Consider the following 17,501-nt stretch of genomic DNA (forward strand, 5'->3'; position numbering starts at 1 on the left):
TTCATTCTATATTTTATTCTGTAGATTGTGTACATTACTTTTCACTTTACTGCTTGTTGCACTCCTGGTTGGAAGCTAAACTGCATTTCGTTGTCTCAGTACCTGTAATATGTGCAATAACAATAAAGTTGAATCTAATCTTGAGCAGGAACAAATGTATTTATTTAGTACATATCTGGCATTAACGATTAAACACATTTGTGCATTCTTTATAAATGCAAACCGAGTCAAGCCGACTCCGGAGGTGGCGGTATGCACCTTAAAGTTGTTTGCAATCCGCCAAAAAACCGAGAGAAGAAAAAGAAGAAGAAGACTCGGAGCTGTCCAACTTCAGGCGAGCTTTTTGAGACCTCCCCCGGCTGTGATCGGCTATTCTCGTCTACTTTCGAGGCGAGCCGCAACGCGTCTCAAACAAGCCTAGTGTGTGCGGAGGAAATACAGTTTAAACTGCCGTTGCAGGAAAGACGGCCGGCCAAAATCACCGACTGTGTGAACGTGAAAATGAATAGAATATCACCTCCCATCTTCAGAGCAATCGGACTATTATAACTATTATTATACTATTATGTTAAGAAAGCTTAATTAAATATCTGCCACAACATAAGTAACCGGATCAAAGTAACATTACGTGGCCTACAGTGCGCGGCACTGTTAGTGCAGACGTCGATGTGTCCCATTATCATTCATATCACATCATAATGTATCATATATTTCCTTATCAGAGTCAGCTGAGCCGTATCTGGCCGTGCAACACTCACAGTGTCACATACTGCAGAAGTATTATTTTTAAGCAACACATTAAGTTGACGAAACACTCGAGTCAAATGTAATTAAAGTCAGATCCACTCATGTTTTAGATGGGGTGCCAGTGATATCATAAACCTGTTAATGTACGCATTCAAACACTTTTTTTTATTACCAGCTGTATTCATCTTGCAGCTGCAACTATTATGTGGCTTTTATCCTGGATAAAGTGTCTGAGTCATGGATGTTTAAAGTTTAACTTCTTAATATTTGTCTAATATTATAGTTTTCTTTTAATTCAGGAAGTAGGACGCTGCGCTGTCAGTACGCTTGTCCATGTTTGTGATTGGTCAAATGTTGCTAACCCCGCCCCTTTCACGTGAACGCGCTAATAGCCGGACAGAGTTACCGAGTTGATAACAAACGTCGTAGGACCGCTTAGCGAGATCGCGTTTGTTTTGGGTTAGTTAAGCCAAAGAACTCAAACATATCCAGGGTATATTGAACTGGATTCGTAGTATAGGCCTCAGCATTCAAGTCCATTCTTAACCTGGGAAAGAGTCTGTTCTTATGACAAAAAATTCCCAACTCAAGTAATGCAGACTCCTGCCGATAAAGGTGAACGTACATAGAGTTGCGATTGGTTTGATTTTGCCAGTGTCATACTGGGCAATTAGGTTAGAAAGCTAAGCTATTAAGCTAACCTCTGGATCTCGTATTAATATTTAGACTAGTGTTGTTCCTTTTTCTTAAATGTTTCTATTTAATTCACAGTTCTAGCTTTGCTTCTTGGCTTGTGTTGGTGTTTGAGCTTTAAGAACTCTGGTATTTTGCTTTCACGTAATAATGTTGAATTGGACTAATGAGATTATTTCTGCCATCAGAGCAGCTTTTCCCCAGACAATTTATTTGTTTACATAACTAAAACCCAAATTGACTAAATGGACCTTATGTGACCCTTCTCTTCATCTCTGTCTTTAAGTAAGGAAACCAACACAAGCTAGACAGTTTTATCAAAATCAGGGGCCCAGCACAGGTTAATTATACTCTTATTTTACAGTATAAAGTACCACAGATCTGCATTAGATGTTGGTGTGATTCCAGTAGGGAAAGGTCTTCATGAGATGCAGGCGAGTTTCTGTAAATGTACCACATATACACACACACTTACACGGTATTCACACACAGGCACCACACAATAGTGAACACGACACGAGAATATCATGGAAAGGATGGAGTTTCATTGATTCATTAATGATCCCCAGGTTAAGCACAACATTTTCTGCAAATACTGAAATGAGACTGTCAAGATTTCAATGGATCCATTTGACATAAAAATAACTTAAATAAATGTACATCTGCATATAGCTTATCAGGAACTCTTACATGCCTCAAAGGGTAAACACAATTAAACTGTACAATCATGATAGCTGTCGTTTACCTGAACCTAACCGTCACCATTTTCTTTTAGGGCTGTTAAGTGGCTCTAGCATTTTAAGTGTAGCAATTAATCCTCACAGGCTGTCCTTTTGATTTTAAGCCATCCATCAGCAACAGTCACATTATCTTTACTGGCAGAGGCACTGGTGCTTCAGAAGACAGATAAAAGCAGGACGTGGTTGGAAATGTTGATTTGTAGTTAGCCACTTCAGCTGATTGTGTCCAACTCAACTCAAATCCCTTTCCCCTTAAAACACCTTTGCTCCCAAACCAAACCAAGCAGAGACTACATTTAAAATGTTCCATAACCCAAATATTTGTTTGTCTAATGTCATTCACTTACTCATCCTGATTCTCTCAAAAATGTAGTTAAGTGAAGGAAGTGACTTTGGAAAGCCCCCTTCAATTACAATAACTGAGTAATATGGTGTTACATGGTCATTTTCCAGCTGTTCCCATCTATTTAAACTCTTACATTTCTTGTATGTGAGGTCAACACTTTGAAGACAGAGCTTTTATTGTCAACTAAATGGTCGACTATTTTTCCTCAATTAATCATTTAAACCATAGTGAAGCTCCGGAGGCATTTTTTTCAGTAATATTTTCAGTAAGTGAAGCGTCCCCTGGCCTCTAAATAGTGCCACCTACGAAAACAAATATCATCTTGTCCATGTCAACCCCATCTTTTTAAAAGATCATCACATCTGAGAAGCTGCTTACTCCTTTGCATTTCTTCTTTTCCAATAAAGGAAAATATAACGCAACAGAATTCTCACAAATTCACACAGTTCTAATACCATCGTCTGCTGAATTCTCTACAGAGGAAATTACATTTAGGAAACATGTCTAAATGAATGATACATCTTTTTGTTATTCTAAAATAGCAATGTTTAAAAACAGCTACTGTAACATACCAGTGGTTCTTCTCACTTCCCAGCACTATAGTTACTAGTCAAATAACCAACTGATTAAACCTTTATTATTAATTCCTCACTATTGAACATCTTTGCTTTGAGAGTAAACTAAAAATAAAATACCTGTTGCTGTGTGTTTGCCACATCTGTGTGTGGGGCATTGGAGGGTATTAGTGTGTGTGTGTGTGTGTGTGTGTGTGTGTGTGTGTGTGTGTGTGTGTGTGTGTGTGTGTGTGTGTGTGTGTGTGTGTGTGTGAGAGCAGCACACTGACCAGAATGGGTTTAGGATGGTAATTCAGCTTATCGCAGACTGCTTTGTCCCAAATGCATCATGGCTCTGCTGTGACCGCTTCACACACACTTCCAAAGAAGACTAATAGTTATTGACCTGACTCATATTTACTAAACAAGCATTGGTTTTCTTTTCTAAAATAAACTGTCTAGGGGGAACATCTGAAATAAATGATGTTTTGAAACTAATTTTTTCTTACTAATGACTGATTTCAAATACTCTGAGTGGACACAATGCAATTGCTCTGGTTTTGACCTGAAAAAGAGCAATGACTATGGTAATGATGTTGAAAGTAGGAATGACATTATAATTCTCCGCCTGCTGTGCTGAGGGGGCTCTTTGTGCTTCATTTGCTGTGTATTTGACTGATGTAGCCGCATCGCTGCTCCCCGAGTGATTTGGATCTTTTACAAAACCTTTTGTCTCATTAGTGTTTAAACCCGGAGTCATCAACACCAGGGGAAGCAGCCATTTGTGGTGGTTAACAGACAGAAACAAAGCTGAGACTCTTTGCCATGAGGACCTGACATTAATCTGCATGTCTCTGCCTCAGTCTCTGTTCACACACACACCAGTGTTTGCCACTTATTTATTGGCAGGCTGGAACATTTAACTACTGAGTTTTCAGGCTACAAAGGGCAAGTCCCTTAAGCAATTCCTAGGACTTATTAGGGCTTAGGGCAGATGCTTAACTAATTTGTTTATGTAGATCATTGGGGACAGTTTTAATTTAATTTCACCAAATGTCACATAGTTTCCGGGGATCCAAAAGCACCTTTACATGACATGCTCCTTGGATTTCCCCCTTACAGTTGACATCATATTTCTTAAGAATAAGCTGGATACAAAGCCGCAATAAGAAGATGCACAATATCATTTCACATCCCCATCCAAAGACAGAAGATTTATAGTTGACAATCCTGAAAAACCCTGCATATCACATTACATGACGATAATGTTTGACTTTTATCTCTCAGTATCTCATTTAGTTTTATGTACACTGCATTTGCACGACAAATAAGGTGTCCTTTAAATTAGGAAAGGTTTCTGATAACGGTACAATTACTATTACGGAGAAAGATATTTCGAGGGTAAAGAAAATGTATCAAGATTTGGTTTGTAATGGGATTCAAACTGAAATCTCAAATATGATGGTTAAACATTTATCAGCCCGACTTCAAAAAGTGCATAGTACATTATGCACTGAATTCCTATGATAAATTGGCATCACTTTGAGTGTAGCCTTTAAAACGAGTCATACTGTACAACACATTTCATATCAAGAATACTCTGGCTTTAAATCTTGTCCTGTAATCATCAAATATGACAATCATTACTAGGGACACTGGTTCAAACACATTTTCCTCTAAAAAAAAATATTGAAACACTGGAAAGTACCATTTTAGTGTTAAGCTGTGATTTAATATCGTCCCTGGCTAAATGTTCTGCCTCAGCTACCACGTCTACAGAAAATGTTAAAAAAAACTTCATCCATGCAATAAATCAATCATTTATTTTCTATAGTGTTAGCATTGATAGTGTGGGCATCAAAGCCTGGGGATTAAAAACATATATATATGTCGTGAAGGCCTGGTTCTGTCAGTGTAAACGGGTCAGATTAACAGCTGCCTGAACGGGTTTTAGGTTGGGTTTTAGGTCTTCTTTAACTTCAGAGGCAGTCGGAGCAGCACGCGCACGACTGCTCCCAGGTCACTGCCACTAAAGGTGAGAACTGTCATCCATTCATTACAATTTAGCTCCACAGTGGAGCTTATTACCAGTGTAATCAAGACCTATCGCTGCCTCCCACCAAATGACAGATCCCTTTGTAAAATGTAATTCTGTCCACATGACATATTATAAAATGACTCGATACTTCCCCAAAAGAAATGGTTGACTGAACACTAATGGTGCTGAATGTTATTAGCTTCATTATGACTCTACAATCTGTGCTTTGATGAGTATTGCGCAGGTTAAGTGCTAAAAATGTTGATATCTGAAGGGCACACAAACTGCATGAGGACATTTTTGTACCGATCAAAGTTTTGCCAGTGTGTATAGTTACTGTCTAATCTCTGGCTGTCAGTTGTGTTTATAATAGCCTGGTGAGGGACAGCGCCGTGTTCACGCACCGTGTCTATTATCTGTCACACAACATCTGGCGCCAGGAAGTTGATGTGCTTCCTCATTCGGCTTTTTTAAAACTCAGCCGCTGGAAGAATTAAGCAGATGGGTATCAGCAGGGGCTGTTTTCAATCATGTAGAAAGCAAAGAACAAACAAAACCAGAGGCAAGCTAAATCCCAATAGTGTGCTATATCTTTTACAAAGCTCAGTAGCAAACGCACAAAGTCGACCACCATGAAATCCCTGTGAGATTGCTCTCAAGCTTCAGTGTGTGAACAGTGTTTACAGCAGAAGGAGAATGTTGTGCAAAACCTGGGTTGGGTCCTGTTTAATCTTTGGAGAGATGAAAGTTGGACCCGGTGAGAAGTTTGGTATGACGATACTTACGAAAGAGGACTTTTCAACAACGACAAACACAGAGAGATTTGGAGAACAGAGCCTTACCGTATTCTCGGTGAAATTGTAATCCAGGGAGTATTGTAATTTGCCCAGTTTCTGGTCCTCCTTGGGCTCTTCCTCTATCTCCGTTTCAGTCAGCCCTGTCTCTGCATCCTCCTCATCCTTCAAGGCCTGAAGGAGACACCCACCAAGAGTCAGTGTCGCCTGTTTGTCGCTGGCGCTAGCACCTAGCCAGCCGTTCCTGCCCAGGTCCTGCCAGCGGACCTACTCCTGTAAAAGCTGCCACTTGTTTTATGATGTGTAAGGGGGAGAACAGGGGAGGGGAAGCAAGCACTAAAACATCATAGCAGTTAACACCAGGACATGCTCTGTGATGCACTAAAGCCCCTCGACTGGTCCCCTGGTGATGCTCTTCTATTAATCTTTGGGTGTGTCTGTCTAAAGGGAGGAAGATTTCACCAGAGAAGAAGAAGGAGAGGAGGGTAGAGAGAGGACAGAAAGAAGGAGAGAAGATACTTCTGGAAAAGTTTCATGTTATTTCAGGCAGATCAAGTCTCCGGCATATCAACTGGGAAGAGTCTGCAGTGGGAAGTGAAGTTTCCCTTTTGCAGTGGTGGAAAGTGATTAAGTTAATGTAATCAAGTACTGTACTTATTTACATTTTTTATGTTACTTGTTCTTAGATTTTATATATTATTAATATAAAAACAAATTGTCTGATGAAATATGATATGGTACAGTAGATTAAGTTACCTGAAAGAATAAAAAGTCCTCCTTAGCTAGCTGCATAATTAAAATGATATCAACAAATACAATCCAGTAATATGCTACACTTCATACTATACCAAAAATGGCAATTCATTTGAGTGAGTAGTGTAGTTTTGGTAATAATATGTTGATGCTAATACTCATGTTTTGAGTGATATACTTTTGCTTGTTGAATATTTGTGGTATTATTACTTTTAACTAAGTAAAGGATGTGAGTACTTATTCCACCACTGCCCTTTGGCTAGCTTGGCACTGAGGTAAGGGTAGCAGGTGGTGGGGGGTGAAGGAGGGGTGGAGGTGGAGGACTTTGTTTTAAGACCAACATGCGATTGAAGAGGCAAAAACTAGCTCTCAAGGTCATTCATTCAGCATCAAAAGTTGCCTTCCAAGATGTCTCTTTCTGTTAGGCATGCAGAGCATTCTCTGAACAAACCAGTGCTCTCATGAGATTCCCCATTCCCATAACTCTGGTTACACCCTCAAGACATTCAGTCGCATTGTCATCATAACCCATGAAGCTTTAAAGTTATCCCCTACGCCGATGGTAGCTAGAAGCATCATGCCAGCAGTGGGGGGTAGGTGCTCCTATTAGTTTGTCAAGTAGCTCATGTGAAAGCAAAAGGCTGAACAACACTGATTGCGTCTGATTTTTTCCGCTGCGCCACTTTGGTCTCTGCCTTTTGTTCAAAAATCAGAAATTTTGTATTTTTAAGCACACGTAAAAAAAGGAAGCAGGGTAAAATGATTGAGGAAATGAAATCCCCTGATTTATCAAACAGGTAATTTTCATGATTATGAGGTTAATCCAATTTGTACGCATCTGTTCTCCAGGATATCTATGATCATTTTCACCCGGGTTGACAGATGTGAATGCAAATCCTACTGCACGTCAAAAGCTTCCTTTTGATCGCCAGTTTCAAAAGAACATTTACTTGTCGAGCCTCTCAATCATTCTACGTTAGCTCGACGCCACTCGTTTGATATGTAAATTAAAGATTCAAAAGGCAGCAGACTTTAGTTTGGCACAAAATCAGCATGGTTCAACCTTGTCAATGCATTGCACCCAGTGTTTCTTTCATTCATATATATGTGCATATGCAGGTTGTACACACATATATACAGTAGATATACATGTACTGAATGCATAGTTACATATATTTGGTTCTATGGGAGTAAGTTGTTGTCAAGAGGCTATAAAAAGAAAACATCAGAGCAGCAGGCTTAAGAAGATCCAACAGCAATTGGGAACCTACCGCCAGTGACCATCCCGAACAGTCATCAGACACAACAGAGATAAGGAGGACATAGAAGGAAGAAACACAAATTAAAACAACCACACACAGGAGTTAACACACCAGAGTCTGGGCCCACCAGGAGAAATGACCGCTTGCCTCGGAAGTGGCAGATTCACCATTCTCAGAGATGAGATTATTCATTTTGATTAATGACTACTTGAAAATTGAAAAAAAAACAGTTTTAAGGCAGCCAGAATATTGGAAATTAAGGGTCAATCGTTTCCTCTAGAAAGTAAAGTGCTGTACCGCGGCAATCTGGCTGAATTTGCTGTAAAATTAATAAAGTGTTTAGCTTTTAACATCTTATTTATACTTTCTTACCATATCATAAAGTATGAAAACAGTGTCACTGGTTTGTGTCTACATTTGAATCCACCTCTCAAAGCAGAGGTGTTGCAGCAAATTAAACACTCTTTGTACATGTTTCCACCGAGGGCGGGGGTATAATGATTCTCCGCTGGCGCAATTAGTGTGCTGACTCCATTTGAAGTGTCAGGGTTTCACTGCTTTCCGTTCGGTTCAGTTAAAAGGTAGAGCTTAATTACATTGCCTCCTATTTGTTTATCGTTTGGTGATGTCATTTCTCAGGGTGGATACCACTTCATTACACGGCAAATGTTACTCACACTCTTCAACATGTGAGCAGGTCCTCATATGACAAAAAGAAACACTCACAGGAACACAAATTTAGGAGAAAAAAAGAGAATTTGGAAATTGCCAGTTAAATGGCTTCCATTAACTCTCATGTAGTTGGAATGCATTATTGTTATATATGTTATATGTTATATATATTATTATAAAATGTTAAAATATCTATTTCTGTATGTATTTCTTTGGCAACAACTACCAAATATGACATACAAAATACATACAGCAGTGTAGTTTCATTAAATAATAAGGATGTTTTCGACCATTAGTTTCATACTTTTGTTGAAAACATAACCTAAAGTGTGTTGATGGAGTTACTGCAAATGTGATCAATAACATCCGTCATGATACAGCATTAAAAAACATTTAAAAGAGTATTTAGACCAGAGCCAAAAATGTAATAAAACTAAACATTATTGGCCATAGTTGAGAAAAATAATCCTTAACTTTAGCGTAAAGTAATGCACAGAGGATCCATTAAAAAATAAACGTTTTGGCCGTGAGCTTATATTATCTAAGAAGAAATATGTTTCGGAATTTGAAGGAACAAAAGTTCAAAGCCTTACCTCGGTTTTGGCTCCATCTTGGACATCCATCATGTTGATGGCATTCTTGCCCTTGTCTTTGCCCTTCTTTTTGTTTTTCTTCTTCAAAATCCATTTTTTGCAGACGCAGAAGCAGCATGCCAACACCAGAATGATAGCCACAAAGGCAATGGAGACAACGGCCCATGATGGCACTGTGGAAAGAGCAGACAGGAAAACGTTTGGATTAAACTTCTGGGAGAAATAAAACATTGCAGAGAAGAAACAACTTTTCTCTAAACTGGGTCAAAGCACAATTTGAAGGAATTATTCTAGCAACTGACTGAAGTGAGATGAAGGCAGGAAAATGTGTGTGATTGCAGGGTTGGCACACACTAGATCAGCACCTAAGCTCCTCAGACTCCTAACGATCGGACCTGAGTCGCAGGACAACACCCGACTGAACAGCTTCAGCCAATTTAGTGGAAGTAACAGATGTTGGCATTTTCCACTTGCCATTTAAACAAAAGATTCTCCGACGGCTGACACTTTCACGGCAATCACCGGCAACACAGAAGTGAGAGTGAAGAAAATTGCACAGGGTGGGCTTTAGAGGCATTAACAGTGAAAGAACCATGACAGGTCAATGATGCAGGAAAATCAAACAGATTCACAGGGTTTGACACACATTGTTCACATGCTCCCTGCTCCTACATTACCTTTAAAAATCTGTATGAAAGGGCTCTTTTGTGTGGGATTCAAGGCTTAGAATTTCTTACAGATAGACTGCAGTATTAAACAAAATCCTTTTCTCAGAGGCGGAGCTGCTCATCCTAAAAAGAAAAGCCCAATTTCGCCGGTTAAATTGCAGTCAAGCAGAAAGAATAGTGAAAGGGTCTCTTTCATTTAAAATGTGGTGATCTCTCAATCCATTTCTCAGTGATAATGCCTTTGTCAAAACATGTCTTTTGAACCCTCCAGAGAACTGAGCCGGCCGGACCAATCACTACTCACACAGCTTGTCAGGTGTTATTACCTTTCGGCTACATTTTGGATTTAGAATCACCTAAAATAACTAGATGTCTTCTTTGACTTTGGACCATGCCACTTTGCTGTGAAGTGTTTACCCCAAAGGCCAGCTGTTTGTTGATGGTGTTTTCAGTTGCTTGGGGGAAGGTAGTCTTTGAGCTATAATTCACATTTCACCTGAAGAGTAACCGCCCTATACTCTAACTTCATATCCAGCAATCTTCACTGCAATAACTTCACGCGTCAATATTCCAAAAACATCTGAAAACGACTCTAATAAGTAGAAATGTATAACTCTTAATCGTTTTCCTTACAATGCATCTTACATTGTTATGTTAATTGTAACTTTCTATCAATTTCCGTTTATGCAAGTACTATATGACAATGTATCAATCAGTTCTTGCTAAAATCACAATTTCTTTCTAACATTTGAATATATTTATTTGAGGAAACTAAATTCTGGTCTTGTTGAAGAGCTGCGATGCTGTAAAGATGATGGTTTTAAGAACTTAAAAGAAGCATATAAGTCGTACAGTTGCAATAGAAATTATTCAATTGAATAATTTTGAGACTGCACTAGTCATTAAGAGTTGCATTTGCTGTTGCATTTGGATAAAAAACCCTGTAATATTAGTTTCACTATGTGAACAGTTCTTGTGTAATTTGTTTACTGCAAACAGCTAAGACATTGTATATCTTTCCAATAAACCTAATGTGCAATGGGGGTTGAATGATTGCAATTGCAACTGTATCTCCCTCCACCATATGTTGTCACTGCACAGTGTGGACCTGACTTGAGAAATGACACAACCAGCCATCCTCTGTGTCACCTGCCACCTGTCAGATACTTGTCTCTTCAACTCGGTGATGTCTGCTGCAATCCCAGCACACCTTCTCAGCCACAGACAGCCGACACACACACTTACACACTAACACAGCGATGGGAGAAGTTTGTTGCTTTAAGTAGCGAGTAGAGAGACAACATAAAGTCCAGATGGAAAATAATGAGACCTCGCAACAGACTTCTCCCTTCAGCAGTCATAATCGTTGCTCTGTCATTCTACTCAGCAGACACCAAACACCTGGCAGCCCATCCCCCATTTTAATAGAGAGGAATAACAAACAAATGAGCCAATTTTATGAGCATTATTTATTTGTTTCATCCCTGATTTCTCTTCTGAAAAGCAAAGGGAATACTTCTGAATGAGGCAATTTGGACAATGTGGAAAATATGCAATTACGAAGAAACAAATATAAAGTATATATTTTCTTCCATAGAAAATGTCCTTTCAGGGAGAAACCTAATAGTGGTCATAAATCCAACCAAGCAACTGATGAGTCTAGCCAAGTTATTTGAAGACCTTTATCTGAAAACCCCCCAAAAAGACCCATCAAAACCGAAAAGTATATTTCCTTCTATCTCTCTGGGGTTTTTGTTCGCCAGCATTCATCTGTGGTTTCTTCGCCAAGGTCCGAGGTTATAGAGAGAGAGGGGAGAGAAATCGATGCTCTGTTGACAAAATCAATAAGCACTCTCCTCCAAGGAAAAACAGTGAGTGATGCTCTAAAATAACTTCAGGATCTACAGCTTCTGCCTCGCCCCGGAGCCCTGTGCTGATGGAGGTGACACTGGATGGGACTCGTTTACAATGAGCCATCCAAAACTGACAGTTTCCTTTTAAAACTTGAAAGTATTCTGCAGATAAACTGTGGGTCAAGGAGAGTTTTCTGGGCTTATATCTCAGAAACATAAAAAGAGACTGGATCGCTATCTTGTGAAAAGACTATCAAAGTTAAAGATTGAAACTTATATTTCAATTTTCCTTCTACTTTTTAATAACGATATGACCATTTAGAAGTAACCATAACGTATGGCTGTATTAACAGTTAACAGAACATGTATTAATGCTTTACGGATCAGTTCATTGTTGATCTCCAATTCAAATTAAGTACCACCAAATGTATTAAACGGCAGACTACGAAGATTTTAAAAACTTTTATAGGTGATTTATTCACATTTCTAAGTGCAGACTCAATGCATTACAGTAGAAGGGAAGAAACACATAACTTTTTCCAAAAGATTATAAATCAAAATGTCAGTAAAATTGATTTATACAGTCTGGCAACTCTAATTTTGGTCTGTGTAATTGTTTGTAGCTGATCTAGATAGCTTATTTAAATTATTTATCGTCTAATTAAGTTAACAAAGTAAGAACCATTTCAGAGCATTTAACACTGAGTTGATAAAGAAGTTGTGGCATATTTCCAGGTTGCTTTTTGTTTTGTTTTTGAATCCTGCATAATTCAAAATGGATCACTGAAGACCTCTGAATGGGAGCATTCGGTGAGGGTACTGTGGCACATTCCAGCACTTGAAAAACGACTTTTACCTTCCACATACAAATGCAAACACAGTATGGTAAGGAGACAGTCTTTTAAATGGAAGTGTTGGAAAAGTGACATGTTTGTATTTCAAGCCAAAGCATTAAGCAAAAGCTGAAGGAACTAAGATGTTCCACCCAAATAGAAGTTTTTATGACAGAAATCCCACAGGTACCTCTCTATTCCATGAACCCAAAATGCTTATGTCACTCTATACTAACTCTTGCATTTCATCAAAGCTCACGACGTCTGATGGAATTTCATTTAGCCAGTTACAGTGCAAATCAATGCATGAACCCAGCCCTTATCTTATTCATCAAGCGTGCGTCTTCCAGTGAAAGGCCCTTCTGTGTTCCTTGATTAAAGAAACCCGAGTCCCAGAAAGCAATAAAAGCATCCTCTAATTAACTACATTTTGTGAGTGTCTTTTCTCTTTTTCTCTGTCTAGAGACAGGGAAGTTAAAAAAGTGAAAGAGAGAGCGAGAGGGATTATGGGTAGCACGCAAACTGCACTTCAACTCTGAGCGCTAATCTCTTGTTCCGCAGAGCTACATGGCGTGGTAAATGGAGTTCCTCTAATGGGTGGGTTGCGCATGATGAAACCCACGTTGGCTGTTCCTCAAGGATGACATGGCTTTTCCGCGCTGTCATTGAAACTGAATGGTGTCGGAGCACTAAACAATAAGAAACCTTCAAAGTACAGTGAGTCACATTCGTTGCACTATACTTTCTACAACTTTGCCTTTTTTTTTTTTTTTTTTTTTTGGGTGTTTGCTTCTACTTTGGGTCCAAGGATAGAGGGAACTATATCCTGTTATTAAAGTCAATTTGTGATTCTGGACTTTGCCATTGACAATGATTAATTTGTCAAACTAATAATGTCATAAAGATTGCTTCAAGTCTTATTAGGTTTTCTCCCCTTACTCAACTCTGTATTTATAGAGGATTTCTGTTGCACATCTCCTCCTCTAGATAATAAATGGCACTTTACATTTGACAGAAAGCTTTTATGAACCAGATGGAGGTTGATGGATGAATTCAAAGGGTGTGTACACTGTAAGTGGGTGTAATATTGCATCTTGGTTATATCCACTTCCTGCAGCCCACACTAATCCAATGTGACAGGACCCTGTTGGTCAATTAACCTTGACATTATATCTTGTTATGCTTATGAGAGCCTCACTGTCCGTGCCCTTTCCCCGCTGTGGCTGACTTAAGAGAACCGTATCACAGCAGCTTGGAGCAACTGGTTACATAGAAACTGATGATAATAATACTGTATTTAAAAAAAAAAGTCCAGTGTGCAAGTTTCTCCTTTTATACCAAAAAAAAGCCCGATCCATTATTCTGAATATTACTAGAAAATGAAAACCCACTTACTGAAAATCCTATGAGTGAAGTGGCACTACATTAACAGTACATATGTGGATTAACAACAATAGATCCGATAATAACACGAGATGGAAAAGAGCACTGATTGTAATTTCCAGGCACAGAGAAAAGTGCAGTTTAATGTGGTGCCTGAAGAAGAATGGACGGCTCTTTTTATAGCTTCAGAGCAACGGCATATTCAGAGTGAGTGAATGATTTAATTCTACACCTTTAGTTCAGCTAATCTGGCTATATTGTGGAGTTTTTGGAACATGACATGTAGGCATCAACTTCGGGGAATGCAATGTTGGGAGATAATTAGATTACATTAGGTATTCTTTATTGATCCCACATTGTTTTGTTACAGCAGCAGAACCTAAATCCAGCCCCATGTCTGAGGCACCTTCTTTTACAAGAGCTTTTCTTTCTCAATGTATTTTATTACTCAGAGACCCTGTTTATTAGCCACAAGAAATGGAAATATTTCAACAAACATGAAATGGATTTCCCAAAAGGAATTGTAGAGACACTCGTATAGTAAAACTATTGGATAAATTGCCATTTGAATGTGTAGAAATATTCTCAAAAGGGGGCAGACATTTGAGCTTTCCATAAGGATGGCTGTTGTCCAATAGCTAGATATCGTTTATGTGCTAAAAGAACTTGGTTAAACAAAAGGAAGACAAACTGGTCATATTTTACTATTTTAAAATATTCACGGATGGAAAACTATGGCAAATTGCATAAAAGTTAATCATGTTTATACAAGCTCCAGCACAAGAAGTCAGCATACATATCTGACTTTACAATTTACTTTTGATTCGGAAAAGCTGAACAACTCTCTGAGAAGATAGTCGACCTATGACTGCACTCGGAGGGAAGGGGCTGCTAGTTGACCAGCCCCTCATGGTGTCTCCTTGCAGGCAAACTTTTGCATGGTGAGGGCAGAGAGTGGACAGCCAGGCGTGTCGCCAGAGCAGCAGGCAGGAAGAGACCACTGCTTATCCTCCACCGTAATCCTTTTTAATAAACTCTGCTGTCTGCTGACTGTGAACCGCCACAAAGTCAAACAAGTTGTGACACATTCAGGCTCTGACGTATATTTCTGTATTTTTCCTTTGCGTCATGTTACACTACAACTTTTTTTGGGAAACCCACTTTTTGTATTTGTAGCTGCAACCATCAGCCTTTTGACACTCCTGTTAGTCAGCAGTAAGAGAGTAAGACATTTTCAGTCAGTCCCAAAAGAGTTTCCGTCCTAAAATGTTGTCCCAGAGTGCACAAGATAACACTTTCTTGTATATGTCATGTTGTGGGACACAGAAAAAAACTAAAAACAAAGGAATTCAAATCAAATGGATTACTAAAAATTTTACTTTTTACAATGCAAGATTCAAGTTCTCTTATCTTAAATTATGCATACTATGACCACCAGAGGGGAAACATGATTTCAATGTTATCTACACTCAACAAAAATATAAATGCAACACTTTTGTTTTTGCTCCCATTTTTCACGAGATGAACTCAAAGATCTAAAAAAAATTCTATATACACAAAATAACCATTTCTCTCAAATATTGTTCACAAATCTGGAAAAATCTGTGATAGTGAGCACTTCTCCTTTGCCGAGATAATCCATCCCACCTCACAGGTGTGGCATATCAAGATGCTGATTAGACAGTATGATTATTGCACAGGTGTGCCTTAGGCTGGCCACAATAAAAGGCCACTCTGAAACGTGCAGTTTTGCTTTATTGGGGGGGTCTGGGGGGGTCCGAAAACCCTAGGGTTAAACTCTAACCCTAACCCTAACATGTCACCCATCTCCTTCGCATAGAGTTGATCAGGTTGTTGATTGTGGCCTGTGGAATGTTGGTCCACTCCTCTTCAATGGCTGTGCGAAGTTGCTGGATATTGGCAGGAACTGGAACACGCTGTCGTATACGCCGATCCAGAGCATCCCAAACATGCTCAATGGGTGACATGTTAGGGTTAAGGTTTAACCCTAGGGTTTTCGGACCCCCCCAGACCCCCCAAATAAAGCAAAACTGCACGTTTCAGAGTGGCCTTTTATTGTGGCCAGCCTAAGGCACACCTGTGCAATAATCATGCTGTCTAATCAGCATCTTGATATGCCACACCTGTGAGGTGGGATGGATTATCTCGGCAAAGGAGAAGTGCTCACTATCACAGATTTTTTCAGATTGGTGAACAATATTTGAGAGAAATGGTTATTTTGTGTATATAGAAAATGTTTTAGATCCTCTGAGTTCATCTCATGAAAAATGGGAGCAAAAACAAAAGTGTTGCGTTTATATTGTTTGTTCCAGTGTAGTTGGATGCCATCAAGTGCCCTAGAAATGTTCAAACTCCTGCAAGGCATAGCTTCCCATTTCCTCCACCAAAATAAACATTTACTGTCACCCCGTACCAAAGAAAATTTACAAAAAATCCCATATTTAAGCACTAGCTAACCTGCGTAAAAGTCATATCTTTCATCAAATCAGTCTACAAGTCTGCTGCTCTCTTCTACATAACCACGTAATCTCTGGAATTTTGGAAAGATCATCGAAAAAACACATGAGCCGAGCCTGGGGCTCACGAGAAGCACAAAGTTTGGCTCCTTTATTTGTTTATAAAATCCTCTCTATCCCAAGGCGCTGTCTGGGCCTAATGGCGCATTGGTTTGCAGAAGTGTGTTGTGTGAATGTGGGGTGGTGCAGAATGCTTTGAGCGGCCTGTAATGATGATATAGCCTGTGTTTTGTTGTTGTAGCTGTGCTGTCGCTTGCAGCGAGCTGGTCAGACGGCGGCCGACGGTGGTCAGCGGGGACGTACACAGGTTAGAAAGGATATGGAAATGGTGAATAAGGGACAGTGCTGGTGGAAAAGGTGAAAAAACCCTCCAACTCCGGGCGACCTCTGGCCTGGCACTAGAAGCTAAATAACTATCCCTCTGTCAGCTGCACCAACACAACACCCAGATGGCAGCAATGCGCAGCGGAGTCTGTTCATTCTTACTTATGGAATTTCTCCTAATCCCAGTCCTACTGGGAGTGTTTCCAATCTTGCACTACTGCGATAGCTCAGTGGTTAGTGCTGGCAGCCCAAATATGAGGCATATGCCTGCCCAGTACGGCTAGTTTGACTTCGGCACGTAGAACTATAAGGCAATGTCCTCGCCCTCTGTAGTCCTCCTTTTCAACACCTTTTACTACCAAATTTAAAAAGCAAATCTCTCTGACCCAAAAAAATTATTTAAAGAAATAGTTCCTGAGGCCGAAGAATGTTGAGCGTGTTCCTAAGTTGTCTGACTGATTCAACCAGAAGCTGAAGAAATATTTAAAAAAACATGGCCTCTGCTTCCCTGTGTCATCCAAGGTCATGGCCGCAGAGTGTTGCTAGCTGGCAATAAGAGGGGTAATTAAGGAGGGTAACATTTTAGAGAGACGCATTAGCAGCAAAAGTGTGAACTCAGGGTCCACTGGGGACGCAAAAGCCAGCCTCCTCCCTCTTGCGGGTGTTCCACTCTCCGTCAGCCAGTGAGAATCCACCTATATTCCTTGAGGT

The 17,501-nt window shown here is 39.7% G+C and overlaps 1 protein-coding gene across 1 annotated transcript in view; it reads right to left on the reverse strand.

The window, feature by feature from the left end:
* The window catches only part of syt1a (synaptotagmin Ia), a 45,944-nt gene that overhangs the window by 24,670 nt on the left and 3,773 nt on the right, over positions 1 to 17,501 (reverse strand). The window contains exons 2-3 of the mRNA XM_010785934.1: positions 9,193 to 9,365; positions 5,961 to 6,077 (exon numbers count right to left, since the gene is read on the reverse strand). Coding sequence (XP_010784236.1) covers positions 5,961 to 6,077; positions 9,193 to 9,365 — 290 coding nt within the window. The remainder of the gene's footprint in view (positions 1 to 5,960; positions 6,078 to 9,192; positions 9,366 to 17,501) is intronic.

This window comes from Notothenia coriiceps, unplaced genomic scaffold (assembly GCF_000735185.1).
Source record: "Notothenia coriiceps isolate Sejong01 unplaced genomic scaffold, NC01 NC01_scaffold00028441, whole genome shotgun sequence".
NCBI lineage: Eukaryota > Metazoa > Chordata > Actinopteri > Perciformes > Nototheniidae > Notothenia > Notothenia coriiceps.